Below are 15,805 nucleotides of genomic sequence, written 5' to 3'. Positions count from 1 at the left end.
CCCCCATTCCTTGTCCCCCCATTCCTTGTCCCCCCATTCCTTGTCCCCAGTCCCTCTCCTGGAGCCCCTTTAGGTCTGGAAGAAGCTCTGAGGTTTTTCTGGATCCTTCCCTTCTCTGTTCCCAGCAGTAAATCCTTGCTGGGCTCAGACCTCACCATCAGAGCTCCTCGAAATTCCCTTTGAAGCACTTCTGATCCAGCTTTAGAAATTGTCCAAGTGAAAATTAAGCCTGTGTGGTAGCACTGAGCCTTCCTGGATGGCTTCCATGGAAAAAATCTGCTTGTTTTCCATATGTTTGGTGGCTTTTATATCACTGGAGAGATATAAATACTTGGGTGGCTTAAATGAGTCCCTGCAATTCCCTGTGAAGTGTTTGACATGGGAGGAGTTAGGGTGGAGAATTGTTGGTTCCTGCTGCTCCAGGTTTTTAGGGAAGGGGGAAAAATCCTGTTTTGGGGATGTGTTTTTAGCCCAAATCCATCTCTGGTGCTTGAGGTGGGGTTGTAAAGGTGCTGCTTGTAAAGGATTCCAGAAAATTCCAGGGAAGGAAAAAAAAAAAAAAAAGGCATGGAAAAGGGAAGGATATTGGATCCTTAACCTATTGGAGGTTTATTCCCACCTGGAGCAGAGTAACACATCCCAAATGAGGGAAAACCCCTCAATAAAAAAGGAATAGTGCAGAGCATTACCCATGGATGTAATCCAAACAAATACTCCCCTTTCCAAGCAGATGTCGAGTATTAACTGATTAAAAATAATCGCTTCTTTCTTTATTTTTTTTTTTTTTTTTTACTTGCTGGATTTAAACCCAGGGAAAGCTTTAGCTGGGCTTAAAGAGGAGCTAAATCCCTCACTCCCAGGAAATCATCAGCAAATAGGGCTGAAATCCCGGGATGCTGGGTATAATTCCTGCTTGCACACCTTTGGGAACCCAGCAGGAGCCTCCTGGGGGGCTGGACTGGGGCTTCTTCCAGCTCTGTCCCTCTCATGGGTGTTTTCCCTGAGGATCATCATTCCAGAGGATTCCGTGGAGCTGCTCCAAGGGCTGGAGCCAGCCTGGGAGAGCTGGGAATGTTCACCTGGAGGGGAGAAGGATCCAGAGAGAGCTGGGGAGGGATTGGGGACAAGGGATGGAGGGACAGGACCCAGGGAATGGCTCCCAGGGTTAGATGGGATATCAGGAAGGAATTCTTGGCTGAGAGGATGGGGAGGCCCTGGAATGGATTTTCCCAAGGATGCCCCTGGATTCCTGGAATTGTCCTGGACAGAGCTTGGAGCAGTTGGGATGGGGGAAGGTGTCCCTGCCCATGGCAGGGGTGGGGCTGGATGGGTTTTAAATTCCTTCCAAACCAAACCATTCCAAGATCCTGCAATTCTCTGAAAACTGAGGCAAAACATTCCCAGGTCTTGAACTCCTCCCTGATTTTCACCTGCCCCGTGCTCCAGCTGCATATTTATTTCTGGATTTGGGAAAAAAAAAAAATATAAAAAACCCACCAAAAAAAAACACACAAAAAGCACTGATTGAGCCTGGCTTTTGTATCAGTGGGTTGGCCAACACCAGCCTGGAAAATAAACCTCTCCACCTGATAAGGCCCCTCTGGGAATGCCTGTGGGCAGGAAAACATTCCTGCTGTTTCCAGCAGCAATTCCATGTCTGGGCTGCCTCGCTGCTGCTCCTGCTTTTTTTTTTTTTTTTTCCCCTTTCCCATTCCCAAAGTTTGTGGATGAATCCCTTGCGGATGGTGGGGGGGGGATCAGGCACGGAGCACGACACGAGTGTATAAAAATAAATGTGTGGGACAGCTGGAAATGCCAAAAAACGCCGGGAAAAGGGTTGGATGTGGCTTTGCTGTGAGTAATAATCCGAGATCCTTCCCTCCCTCCCACGGCTCCCAGCACTGGGAATGGGAGGGATCGGTTTCCCTGCCGGCTTTATCCCTTTGAAGGAGCGGGAATGAGGATGGGAGAGCCGAGATAACCTCGCTGTGCTCCTCCCTCTGCCCTGTTAATGATTTCCTTGGAGCTGGGGCAGCCGGGGAAAGCAGAAAGTTGGGAATTCCCTGCCTGCCTTTGCCACCTCAGAGCTGCTGGAGATGGAAGAGGATTGGGATGTGCCAGGGGGCTCCTATGAGCTTAAGAATGGAAAAAAAAACCCAAAAAACTAAAAATACAAGCACAGAAAGCACAGAAGCAGAAATTCTCTCTTTTCCCCCAGATTTGAGGATACCAGGTGTTTCCTCCTTCTGTAGGGGAATAAATAATTCAGGAAATTCCATTGTTTCACCAGAAGAATTTGAGTGTCTGGTAGAGCTGGACTTTTCTTTCCTTGTGTGGCCGTGGGCAGGGAGGTGCTGCCTGTGCCATGGGGATTGAATTCCATGCTGGAATCGGGTCTGGATCATTCCCGGTGCCCACCAGGGACAGGAGCAGCACCTTCCCAATCCCTCCGGAATTCTGAAACCCTGGAAAGGGTTTGAAGGGAAGGGTCTCACCCCAGTGTCGTGTCAGACCCTCTGGAGATGTTCTCCAAGCCACACATTCCTAATCCAAAGCTGCTTTTTGGGGGGGAAAGCTTCGGGAAAACTTGTCTGGATCATCTCACGAGTGGTGTCAGGAACCATCAATTAGGGGTGAAAGAAGAATCCTCGTGAAGAAATTCAAAGCAGGCAGGGCAGGCACCCCCTGGGTTTCTTTTCCCAGCTGGAAAGGAGCTGCTGGGGGCTCCCAGGACTCCCCCCTGATCCCTGTGCTCATCCTTCATCCCAGAGAATCCCTTCCCACTGACCCAGCTGGAAAACTGCCAGGAGCCTTTCCCTCGGTTTAATCCCTCTCAGCTTTAATCATTACCTGCCTGCCCACCTCGTTCCTGCCAGGGAATGCAAATGGGAGCTGGAGCAGAGGAGAAATCCAGAGGTCCAGGATAATTCCTGGCCTTTGCCACCTCCGTGGCTCTGTGTCCTGGGGGGGTCACCCTGGGTCTCTCTGGGATCGTTTTTCCAAAGGGAAAAGCTGTTGGTTCCTGGGGGGGGATCCACTCCAGCCCTGGGAATGGGGAGGTTGGCACCTTCACCACTGGAATAAATGGGGGGGAATTGGAGTTTTCCTGGTGATGCACAGAATAAATAGAATTTGAGTTTATGTAATGCGTGGAGCTGCTTTCAGCTTGCCACAGATCCTCCTCCCAACAGAGCCAAGGTTAGGCAGCAGAGTGGGGATGGTTTATTTGGATGAATTTTTATTTTGATGTCTGCTTGAATGGGATTCTCTGCAGATTCAGGAAAAACCAAGGATGACTTCACCCTCTCTTAAAAATTTATGCAGAATATATTAATTTTTTTTTCTTTTTAAATCAAATGTCTTTTTTTTTTTTTTTTTTTTAAAGCTCTACTGCTGCAGGCAAGAGAGAGCACTGGGGAGGAGGGTCTGGAGGTTCTTTCCATCCATGCCCCAGCTGCACAGGGACTCCAGGGATTCTCCATCCATCCTCCCACAGCTGCTCCAGCCTGTCTGTGCTGGTGGGAAGCTGGGAAAGCTCGGGCATGGTGATGATCCCACAAAGGCCTTTTTTTTTTATTTTTTTTTTTTTTTTTCCTAGAGGCACATCTGGTGTGGGGGAATCAAATCCGAGCTGCCCTGAGCAAATGTTCCTGGATTTCAATCATGTGAATCTCTGAACAGCTGGGCCTAGGAGCAGGATAAATCCCAGTTTGCCGAGGGAAAGGAAGGAAGGCAGGCAGGGAATTTCTGCTGTTCCCTGCCCAGGGCATGGTGTGAGCTCAGCCTGTGACCCCAGCGTTGTCACTCTCTGGGTGTTTTAGTGTCCCTTGGATGAGCTGTGTCTGGACAAAACAAGGATTGGAAATGACATTTTGTGTGTCCTCACCCTCCAGGGTCAGACTCTTGGAAATGAGGCTTTGTTGGGGTTCGTGTGAAGGTTGGAAAAATCCCCCAAGATCACCCAGCGCTGGCTGAACCACATCCCCAAGTGCCCCATCCTCTCGTTTTTTGAACCTTTCCAGGGATGTGACTCCACCGCTGCCCTGGGCAGCCCCAGCCCACTCTGAGCCCATCCTTTAGTGCAGGAATTTGTCCTGATACCCAGCCCGGGCCATTTCCCCGTGTCCCAAACGCGGCTGTGCCGGGGCCAGGTGGGCGCTGGGGCCGAGCTGCAGGAGGTAAAAATAACCGGGAATGTAGGGCACAGCCTCTCCCACAAATTCCCGGGCGGGATTCCCGAGGCAGCAGGCACAGGGAAGGTGTCTGGGGCTGTTCTTTTAGGGCTGGCTGCTTTTGGGGTGCCTCGGTGGCCGCTCTCCATCCCCCGCCGGGCGGATCCTGCTTGGGGTTGGACCCGCGGCTGCCGCAGCATGGGGGGTGACCGGGGGAGCCTCGCCGTGTCCAGAGGGGTTTGAGGGGGGATTTGAGGGATTTTTTTTCCCCGCTCCCGGAGAGGAGCGCGGCCGGAGCGGCCCCGCCCGGAGCCCGGAGCGGAGCGGGCGGAGGCGGCCCCGGCCCCCCCGCGCTCCCGGGGCCGCCGCTGCGCAGGCGGAGCAGCGCGGCCGCATCCATCTTCCCTCTGCCTCCTCCTCCTCCTCCTGCTGCTGCTGCTGCTGCTGCCTTCTCCCCATCCTCCTCCTCATCCTCCTCCTCCCCCATCCTCCTCCTCCTCCTCCCCCGCCGGGGCCGCGGCGGCTGCGGGCGCTGCCGGCGGGGCGGATGATGCACCGAGATGGTTCACCAGGAAAATTGCTCCTACCAGGTAAGGGGCGAGCGCGGCCTGGCCCCCAGCCCCGGGCAGCTCCGGGCAGCCCCGAGCCACCCCCGGCCGGAGCCAGCCCCGGTCTGTGCCACCCTTAGGGCTTCAGCAGAGCGGGGCCGCAGATTCGGGTTTGGACCGAGAACTGCGGGGTTCGCTCCGAGCATCCCGGGGTTCGCTGCGAGCATCCCGGGATTCGCTCCGAGCATCCCGGGGTTCAGTCTGAGCACCCCAGGGGTCCCACTGAGCATCCCGGTTGTTGCTCCGAGCATCCCGGATTTTGCTCCGAGCACCCCAGGGTTTGGTCTGAGCATCCCGGGGTTCGCTCCGAGCATCCTGGATTTTGCTCCGAGCATCCCGGGGTTCTCCCCGAGCACCCCAGGGCTCGGCAGGCAGAGCAGCCCCGGGGCTTTTGTGCTCGCCATGTGATGCTCGGAGGCGCAGCGGGGCCGGGGATGCGTTGCCCACATCCCGGGCCTCGCCGCCTGCATCCCGCTGCCTTCCTACCGGGATAAAAAAAAAAAACAAAACCCGAAAACCGCTCCCTGGAAACGAGAGAGCCTCGGGATGGCAGCCCCGGAGCGGCCGCAGCTCAGGGATGTGTTTTTCAGAGCATTTCCTGCGCTTCCCACGTTTCTGCGAGCGCAGGCTGGTGATTCACAGGCTGCGGTTGTGCTCCCGGATCTGCAGGGAACGGGGATCGTGAGCTTTCATCCCGGCCCCCCTGTTTGGGGAACATCGGCGTTATTTTAGTGGGGAAGTTGAGAGCTGGGCTGGGCTGGGTTTGTGGATTCATTTCCCTCTGGAGAGAGGATGGGTCCTGTGGGTGCACCTGCACGGGAGGCGGCTCAGGGGGGGCTCGATGGCACAATTAGGGGCTTGATAGCACAATTAGGGGCTCGATGGCACAATTAGGGGCTCGGTGGCTCATTTAGGGACTCGATGGCACAATTAGGGGCTCGATGGCACAATTAGGGGCTCGGTGGCTCATTTAAGGGCTCGATGGCACTTTTGGGGGCTCAATGCCACGATTAGGGGCTCGATAGCACGATTAGGGACTCGATGGCTCATTTGGGGGCTCGATGGCACGATTAAGGGCTCCATAGCTCATTTACGGGCTCGATGGCACTTTTGGGGGCTCAATGCCATGTTGAGGGGCTCGATGGCACGATTAGGGGCTTGATGGCTCATTTAGGGGCTTGATGGCTCATTTAGGGACTCGATGGCTCGTTTAGGGACTCAATGGCACGATTAGGGGCTCGATAACTCATTTAGGGGCTCGATGGCACAATTAAGGACTTGATGGCACGATTAGGGGCTCAATGCCACCATTAGGGGCTCGATAGCACGATTAAGGGTTCGAAGGCTCATTTAGGGGCTCGATGACACAATTAGGGGCTCGATGGCTCATTTAGGGGCTCGATGGCACCAGCGGATTATTAAATGCACCAACATCTGTGCCTCTGGCACGGCGATGCTGAGAAATGCCTTTGCCTACGTGCAGTGGGGGTGTTTTGGAAAACCCCCATTCCCAAACATTCCCAGAGCTGGATCCTCTGCAAGCAGGGCCTTGCCCAGCCCAGCTCCCCATCCTTGTTTTTCCCTCCATTCCCGCGTCTCATTCCAACTTCAGGCCGTGTTTTCCAACAAAACATCTCAGATGCAAAACACCTCACGGAGGGAGAAGATACGAAACGAGAGAGGAGCTGAAATGATTTTTCACGGAATATTTTCAGCCTAAAAATTCTGGAAGTGAATTTCTATTTTTAACCTCATTAGAATGAAAATATCCTGGGTGGGTTTTTTTGTGGGTTTTTGTGTTGTTTTTTTTTTTTTTTTTCTCCTCTCCAGCCTTTTGATTTCCCTGCAGCTCCGAGCCTGTTGCTCTGGACAGCCGGGATAAATGGTGCCATTGTTTGGGAGCAGCGGATGTTTTCCCAGCATACTCAGGAACGCACGGGTTAAAGGTTGGGCATTGTTTCCCGGCTGGAAGCAGCTCCGGGGGGTGGGATGATGATGATGATGATGGTGATGATGATGATGATGATGGTGATGATGATGAGCTGCGACACAGGCCTGGCCAAAATCCCCGGGTGTTACTGCGACAGCGCTGCCGGTTTCCCTGCGTGTTTATGGATTGATTCCTCTCCTCCAAACCCATAAATATTAGAGGGAAACCAGCCAGAAACCACGCAAAGCATAGGGAAAAAATCCAGAAAAAAAAAAATTCAATTTAAATCTGTTTTCAAACCTTCCTAGGGTGCTGCAGAGATTAAGAGCGACCCCAGCCCCCTCCCAAACCCATGAATTCAAGAGTTTTAATCCCTTTGTGGATGGCAATCCCAGGCTTTGGGATCACGCTTTGGGATCATGATGGGATTTGGTGGCTGCCGGGGGAGGGGTGGCAATGTTTAATCTGCTCTGCTCCCTCCTCACACCCCTTTTTTTTTAAAGGAACTAAAAAGAAATCAAAGAAAGGAACAAGTCAGCACTTGGCAAAACTTTAAAAATGGGTTTGTTTTGAAGAATTCCAGCAGAAAAACTCTGACGTGCCCAGGTCATGGCTGGGCCACCAAATCCGTGACAGGGAGGAGCTGGCAATGGGGAGGTGCTGAGGAGCAGGAGGATGTTCCTGTCCTGTTCCATTCCTGGCCTCAAATCCCTGATTTCCCCCAGAATTTAGAGCCCAGGTGGTCCTGGCTTCTCCTGGGCTTTGGATGTGGCTGAGTCAGGTGAATTCCTTGAATTTAGGTTGAATTTTCCATGGCCTGGAGGCCCCAGCATCATCTGCCATCTTTTCCATGGATGCATCCTGGAATCAGGCTGGATGCTGCCACCCTCCGTGCTGTGGATTTCTCTCTTTATAATGCTCATTTTCTTATTTATTCCAATTTATTTCCCCATATCAAACATTTTATTTAGGGCTCCATCATTGCTCCTGCACTCTGACCAGGTAAACCTTGGCTGGTGCTCACTGGGTGATGCTTTGTGAGCCCACATGGAATAAAAACCCAGCGTTCAAATCCAACCTTTAGCCCAGAAATAAAAGTTTTATTTTGCTGCGTGGTTCAGCTGGGCTTTACTGGCCCTCAGCCTCAGCCAGGCTTTCAGTTTGCTTTGTAAATCTGTATTTTCAGCAGGGCCTGACAGATCTGTGCAGCACTGCTGGGCTCCTCAGCCTCTTCCTGATTTAATCCATGCTTTTTTAGCGTTGCTGTACAATGGTCAAAACGTGTCTAAACCGTGGATTTTTAAATTTCTGATGAAAAGCAGAGGATTCAGGGGCACCCAGTGCCCCTGGCTGAGGCAGGAACCTCCCAGTTGCCCCTGGGAACAGGATTTGGCTCCGTGGTTTTGGCAGCAGGCAGGGGCTGAGCTATCTGCTGGCACCAGGGTCGCTCTGGAGATGCTTCCAGGCTCCACACGTGCGAGGAAAATTAAAAGGGGAAAAAAAAGAAATCTGAGGAGAAAAGAGATTTTTATTGGCTAGAAATCATCTCTGAGGTGGGGCAGGGGCTGTGGTGGAGCCTGCTTGGATCCATGGGTTTTTCTGGGATGTGTCCAAGCGTTGGGATTGATTTTATTGGGCTGGTTTTGAGAGGGATCTGTTGGCAAACCCTGTGCCAGGGAGCTGCTGGTGCCACTTTGGATCAGGCTGGAATGCCCAGGGATGATCCAGGCAAGGCTGGATGTCCCCAACCCCTCCCAGGATCCCAGTGAAACACAGAATGAATCCATAAAATTCACGAGTTTGCAATACAAAGAAATGCTCATTAAGGAAATTAGAAGAATTGGAGACTTCATGAGGTTTCTTTGGTTTGATCTCGGGAGGGGTTTGGAGGCTCCAGAAAACAGCTGGCATCATCTTTTTCTTTAAAGGGAGTGCAAATTCTGGTGGCAAAATTGAACTCCAGGGGGACAGATTTTGGGGAAAACCTCCAATTCCATGGCAATCCAGTGTGGAAAAGCTGGAGAGCTGCTGGCCTGGCCTCCTGCCCATGGAGAATTCTCCAGGCTGGCACAGCTGAGGAGGCTCCGTGCCCCTGCCCCACGTCCCCCAGCAGTGACAATAAACCAGAGCCTTTGGGAGGGAGCTCCGAGCCCTCCTTCACACACAGATCCCAAAAAAAGGCTCTGCCAAGTGCTGGGAAAGCCCTTGGAGTGTGCTAAAATCGCCGGGAAGCATCAGCACAGGGAGGCCTTGGGATCAGCTCACCCCGGAATTTTATGGATTTGCAAGTGCCTTGTGCTGGGAAGGGGCTGGTGAGAAGGTTTATTCCAACGATTACAATAAAATCAAGGATTTGTGGCGTGGAATCACAGAATGACAGAGGAATTTGGATTGAAAGGGACCCTAAAATCCATCCTGATGGGCAGGGACACCTCCCACTGTCCCAGATTCCTCCAAACCCCATCCAGCCCTGCCTTGGGACACTGCCAGGGATCCAGGGACAGCCACAGCAAATCTGGGAATTCCATCCCAGCCGGGAATTCCTTCCCAAAATCCCACCCAGCCCTGCTCTCAGCCAGTATAAAACCATCTCCCCTTGTCCTGTCACCCCATCCTCTTGTCAAGAATCTCTCCCTGACACTTCTGGCAACTTGACATTCCAAGATTGTGGAATTGGCCTCCATCCCCTGAGTGCTCCATGCCCGTGACTTTGGCAGCTTGGGGAGATTTCCCTGAACTCTGCTGGGAATTCAGGGGGCTCCTGTCGTGCCTCGGGAGCCAGCAGGGTTTGGGAGCTGATCCCAGCAGGAAAGGGGGAATTCCTCCCCAGCCCCGAGGGGGATCTCACTGACTCCAGCAATGCTTTTATGCTCAGGAAAGGGGAATTTTGCTGCTTGCTTGCTTTGGGGCCGTCCAGGTGTGCTCCAAGCACCCCAAACTCGCTGTGCCCTATTTCCTCTCCTGCCTCAGGGATGATCCCAACACTTCCATGCCCATCCCAGCAGTGCTGGCTCTGTGTGCTCCCATCCCAGGGATTCCCCCCAGCTCCAGATTTTGCTGCTCTGAGCTTCCCCTTTCTGCTGGAAAAAGGAAATCGGGCTCTTCCCCCATGGCTGCTGGAGAGTGGGAGTGGGATCTGCATTCCTGGGGCACTGGTCCCAGCATGGAGCCCTTTTTTTTTTTTTGGGGATGTTCCAAGCAGAGGGACAATGGTGCCTGTAGGTCAGGCAGAACATGGGGAAGGGGTTGAACACACAAGGGTTTGGTCCCTGTGCTGTGAGAATCCCAAAATTCATTTTCCTTTGGATATCCCGGATTGAAATGGGATTTTCCTCCCTTTTCCTGCAGGGAGGTGCCCATCCCAAGGGAGCAGCTCCTGGCACTGAGGAGGGCCCCAAATGTGTCCCCAGCCGTGGTTCCAGGGGTTCCCAGCTGTGCTTCTGAGCCAGCTTTGGGGGTTTTCCCGTGGCCTGGAATAAATCCTGGATGCAGGATTTTCCCTGGAGACTCAGTGGGATCAGCTCAGGGAGAGTCCTGGAGCATCCCAGGAGGGCAGGGCAGAGGAGAGCTGGGATGGGGGATAAAATATCCTAAAAAACCGTGGTTGGCAAGGGTGGGATATATTTATTGATACTTCTGTTTTTGGGGTCGTGCCACTTCCTCCCCTTAGGGGTGGCTTTGGTGTCACTTTGCAGCCAGGGAGGGGACGTGGGGACATCCCTGATGGATGAGGACAGGGATTGTCACAAATCACGAGGGGACTCAGCCGGCTCAGCCCCGGCCCCTGCTCCTGCCCACCACGGGGGCTGTGCCACGATTTATATTTATATTTTAAAAAGAAATTTTGGGATTTATTGTGCCAGGATCCATCCTCAGCCCGGAGAGGAAGTGGATTTAGCAAGAGCAGGAAAGGAGACCGTGAGTCAGCGGCGGAGGGGAACTAAAAATAAGGAAATATCCAGAGAACCACTTTGTTTCATTTGGGAATTACAGTTGCAAAGCACCATCCAGGGACAAGAATGGAATTAAACGTTTGCTATTGCTGGTTTTGCCCTGGAAATTTGAAGTAGATTCACTCTGGGATGCATCACTTGGGTGTTGTTGGAGCTGGGAATTTACCTGGAATTTGCATTTGGGCTGGAATGATGTCAGCATGGCTTGGATATCTCATTAAACATCTCAAGGCAATTAAAATTATTTCTCTGTAGTTGTGTCTCACCAAAAACCAGGATTTTTCTTGCTGCTGTGCCGAGTTTTGGGGAGAAACTTTGGCATAATTCCATTTTCCTAAGGATTCTTTTTGGGAATTCCTGCTCTGAGCATGAGCAGCTGATCCAGACAAACCTTGGAATTCCTGCTGGGATGGGATCTGAGCATGGACTGAGTGGGATTTCTGTGGGATGGGGTCGGTGAAACCCGGATCTCCAGGCAGGAATGCTGGAGGCAGGAGCTGTGAGTCCCCCCAGGGATGGAATTTTTTAGGAATCAGGCTCTCCACACCCACAGGATGGGAAGCAGGGTTAGGCTGGGTGCATCTGTTGCTTCATTCCAAGAAATTCAGGATTTTTTTTTTGCACCTGGAAAAGCGGATTTAGCCAGGGAACAGCTCCATGGGGTCCTTGCTGATGGGTTTTACCTGCAGTGAAAATTCCATCAGGTGGCTCCTGGGATGGATCAGGACCCCCAGCCAGGCTGGGAATTCACTGGGATGATTTCCCTGGGGAAAAAAAACCCAGGAAGGAGAAAGCCCTTTGATCCTGGCGTGGCAGCATTGCCAGGCTGGATTTGATATCAGACACCGGGATTTTGACATAAATCACCAGGAATTTGAGATAAATCACTCGAATTTTGACATCAGATAGGGAGATTTTGATATCAGACCCTAGGATTTTGACATAAATCACCGGGATTTTGATATCAGGCACTGGGATTTTGATATCAGACATTGAGACTTTGATATCAGACACCGAGATTTTGGTATCAGACCCCGGGATTTTGACATAAATCACCAGGTTTTTGACATCAGATAGAGAGATTTTGATATCAGACACTGGGTTTTTTCTATCAGGCACCGAGATTTTGACATAAATCACTGGGATTTTGAGATAAATCAGTCGGATTTTGACATCAGGTAGATTTTGATATCAGACACCAAGACTTTGACACTGAGATTTTGATATCAGACCCCGAGATTTTGACATAAATCACCAGAATTTTGATATCAGACACTGAGATTTTGATATCAGACACCGGGATTTTGACATAAATCACTGGGATTTTGACGTCAGACACCAAGACTGATATCAGACACTGGGATTTTTATATCAGGCACCGAGATTTTGGTATCAGACACCGGGATTTTGACATAAATCATTGGGATTTTGATATAAATCATTGGGATTTTGACATAAATCACTGGGATTTTGACATAAATAATTGGGATTTTGACATAAATCACTGGGATTTTGACGTCAGAGCCCGGGATTTTGACGTCAGAGCCCGGGATTTTTCCTGCCCTTGTGCAGCCGCCGGAGCCTCGGGGTTATTTTTATCCGGCTCTGGCAGTGGCTGCACAAGGACGCGACTTCCCAGCCCCGCCGAGCCTCGGCTCCCTGCGGTTCCCTGACTTTATTTGGGAAAACCGAGGTGCTCCGGGAGCGCTGCTGGAAAATCCAGCCGGATTTTTGGAGGCTTTTTTGGAGTCAACTTTTCATCGCATGGTACCGCCAGGGAAGGATTGAGATGTGCCGTGGGGATCGGTGGAGATCCAGGAGCCGGGAGAGGGGGAAATGAACCGGGAACGGGATGATGGAATGGGTGACGTCATCAGGAAAGCAGCCCCGCCGCCCTCGGACGGCGGCTGTAAAAAGGTAAAGGGACAAAAAAAAAAAAAAAAAAAAAAAAAAAGGATAGAAAGGAGCCTTTGTGTGCCACCAGGCGGGAATGCTGCCCGGATCCCGCCCAGAGAGCTGCGATTTGGGAGCTGTAGCTGGGAGAATCCGGGATTTTTAAAGTGCTGGCAACAGGGTAAACCTTCCTCGCTGCTTTTTTCTGTATCTCCTGATGAGAAAATATCAGAAGTTTCCAAAGGAGTTCTCCTACCTGGAATTTTAAGGCTTTTTGTAACGCGGCTCAAAAAGTTTGACTTGGGTTTGGATTTACCCCAGGAAGAAAAAAGGAGCTAAAACCACATTTTCGGTGGTTCTGTGCTGTTTGTACACCCCAGAATAGCCCTGGTGCTGTGCAGAGATAAAATGAGACCCTGCCTATGGCTCTGGGGCTTTAAATATAGTCCTGGGCTGGGGCTGGAAGTGACAGAGCCGGGCAAAAATAGCCCTGGTGGCGTGGCCGAGCGTGCCAGGGCTCCTGCTGGCTGTCCCAGCGTGTCCCAGTGAATTCCAGTGTGTCCCAGTGTGTCCCAGCGTGTCCCAGCGTGTCCCAGTGTGTCCCAGTGTATCCCAGTGTGTCCCAGTGTGTCCCAGTGTGTCCCAGTGTATCCCAGTGTACCCCAGTGTGTCCCACACTCCAGCAGCCATTGGGGGAAGAGCCCGATTTCCCTTTTCCAGCAGAAAGGGGAAGATCAGAGCAGCAAAATCTGGAGCTGGGGGGAATCCCTGGGATGGGAGCACACAGAGCCAGCACTGCTGGGATGGGCATGGAAGTGTTGGGATCATCCCTGAGGCAGGAGAGGAAATAGGGCACAGCGAGTTTGGGGTGCTTGGAGCACACCTGGACGGCCCCAAAGCAAGCAAGCAGCAAAATTCCCCTTTCCTGAGCATAAAAGCATTGCTGGAGTCAGTGAGATCCCCCTCGGGGCTGGGGAGGAATTCCCCCTTTCCTGCTGGGATCAGCTCCCAAACCCTGCTGGCTCCCGAGGCACGAGAGGAGCCCCCTGAATTCCCAGCAGAGTTCAGGGAAATCTCCCCAAGCTGCCAAAGTCACGGGCATGGAGCACTCAGGGGATGGAGGCCAATTCCACAATCTTGGAATGTCAAGTTGCCAGAAGTGTCAGGGAGAGATTCTTGACAAGAGGATGGGGTGACAGGACAAGGGGAAATGGTTTTATACTGGCTGAGAGCAGGGCTGGGTGGGATTTTGGGAAGGAATTCCTGGCTGGGATGGAATTCCCAGATTTGCTGTGGATGTCCCTGGATCCCTGGCAGTGTCCCAAGGTCGGGCTGGATGGGGTTTGGAGGAATCTGGGACAGTGGGAGGTGTCCCTGCCCATCAGGATGGATTTTAGGGTCCCTTTCAATCCAAATTCCTCTGTCATTCTGCGATTCCATGCCACAAATCCTTGTTTTTATTGTAATCGTTGGAATAAACCTTCTCACCAGCCCCTTCCCAGCACAAGGCACTTGCAAATCCATAAAATTCCGGGGTGAGGTGATCCCAAGGCCTCCCTGTGCTGATGCTTCCCGGCGATTTTAGCACACTCCAAGGGCTTTCCCAGCACTTGGCAGAGCCTTTTTTTGGGATCTGTGTGTGAAGGAGGGCTCGGAGCTCCCTCCCAAAGGCTCTGGTTTATTGTCACTGCTGGGGGACGTGGGGCAGGGGCACGGAGCCTCCTCAGCTGTGCCAGCCTGGAGAATTCTCCATGGGCAGGAGGCCAGGCCAGCAGCTCTGCAGCTTTTCCACACTGGATTGCCATGGAATTGGAGGTTTTCCCCCAAAATCTGTCCCCCTGGAGTTCAATTTTGCCACCAGAATTTGCACAAGGGGGAAATGGTTTTATACAGGGTGAGAGAGCAGGGCTGGGATTTTGGGATGGAATTCTTGGCTGGGCTGGAATTCCTGGCTGGGATTTTGGGATGGAATTCCTGGCTGGGCTGGAATTCCCACATTTGCTGTGGCTGTCCCCTGGATCCCTGGCAGTGTCCCCAAGGCCAGGTTGGCCATTGGGGTTGGGAACACCTGGGACAGTGGGAGGTGTCCCCGTGGCAGGAATGGGATGGGATTTCAATCCCTTCCATCCCAAAGCATTCCAGGATTTGGGGACATTTTCCCTTTTTTCCCTGGAGCAGCCCCAGCCAAGGCTGACGTTGTGTTCTCATTGCTGGCCTCCAGCTCCTGCTGCCCTTCCGAGAGGGAAGCTCGAGGGGAAGAAGGAAATCATCCACCCCCATTGTTTTGTTTTCCCCTGAAAAATCCCAAACAGCTTTTATTTCAAACCATTGTGAGCACCGAATTGTCCTCAGCTCTGAACAGAGCAGAAATACTTTCTTTTTTTTTTTTGAAAATTCACAGCTAAAAACCACGGGGTTCTGTTTTCCTTGGAATTACCTTTTGCATTTTGAGGATTTGATCCATTATTCCCCCTCTACCAAATCAGAATATTCGAGAGTCAAAACCTGCCTTGCTGCTTCCCTTCTCCATTTTTATTTTTTTCCACACCCAGCTCTGGATTTTTGAGTGCTGCTGTCGGGTAATTTATCCAAACCTTGAAGTCCAGTTCCCTCAGGAATATTTTATTTCTGAGTAACTGCTCCCCGTTTTACAATAACAAATAGGATTTCTTTATGGTCCTTAGGCTGGCTTGGAAAATGGGATATTCCCAGCTCAGTGCTGGCAGCAGAATTATGGAGAATCCTCAGTAATGAGCTGGTGGAGAAAGCAAATTGCACCTTAATTAAATGTACAGATGTCAGCCTGGGAGCAGAGGGGAAAAAAATGAAACCAGATGTGGAGAGACAGATGTGTGAGAAAGGAGCAGAAATGTCCAATTCTGCCCGGAATTTAATGGGGAAAAAGCAGTTTGGGTGGCCACGGGGATGTGCTGGGGAATTTTGTTTGGAGCACAAGGAAAATTCGAATTTAATCCAGTTTAGATGGGAAGATCGTGTGAGCTGGGAAAGGGGGAATTCCCAGGATTTGGTGGAATATTGGCACAGCCAAAGGCACCCAGAGCTGCCACCAACCCCTCTCCCTCTGCTTCCAGTTCATTTAAAAAATTATTTTCACTCGTTTTTCCTTATTTTTTTTCCCCCCTCCTCTTCTGCTCTTCCCAGCAAATAAATAAAATACAGCAATAAAAAGCAATCTAAATATAATTATAAATATATTATAATATAAATAAAGCAATAAAATAAAATCAT

The 15,805-nt window shown here is 51.5% G+C and overlaps 1 protein-coding gene and 1 long non-coding RNA gene across 3 annotated transcripts in view; both read left to right on the top strand.

Moving 5' to 3' along the window:
- The window catches only part of SCHIP1 (schwannomin interacting protein 1), a 37,443-nt gene that overhangs the window by 12,526 nt on the left and 9,112 nt on the right, over nucleotides 1-15,805 (top strand). Inside the window, exon 1 of one of the 2 annotated variants that reach the window (XM_014886162.2) lies at nucleotides 4,539-4,762. The exons of the other annotated variant lie outside the window; for it this stretch is intronic. Coding sequence (XP_014741648.1) covers nucleotides 4,733-4,762 — 30 coding nt within the window. The 5' untranslated portion in view covers nucleotides 4,539-4,732. Of the gene's footprint in view, nucleotides 1-4,538; nucleotides 4,763-15,805 lie in introns of those variants that run through there. 2 annotated transcript variants of the gene reach the window in all.
- LOC148222718 (uncharacterized) lies at nucleotides 5,288-14,938 on the top strand. The gene is made up of 2 exons (XR_015805807.1): nucleotides 5,288-5,541; nucleotides 6,630-14,938. It is a non-coding gene; the product is annotated as an uncharacterized LOC148222718 (long non-coding RNA).

This window comes from Sturnus vulgaris, chromosome 10 (genome assembly GCF_052056855.1).
Source record: "Sturnus vulgaris isolate bStuVul1 chromosome 10, bStuVul1.hap1, whole genome shotgun sequence".
Taxonomy (NCBI): domain Eukaryota; kingdom Metazoa; phylum Chordata; class Aves; order Passeriformes; family Sturnidae; genus Sturnus; species Sturnus vulgaris.
This window is presented reverse-complemented; position numbering and strand designations above follow the sequence as displayed.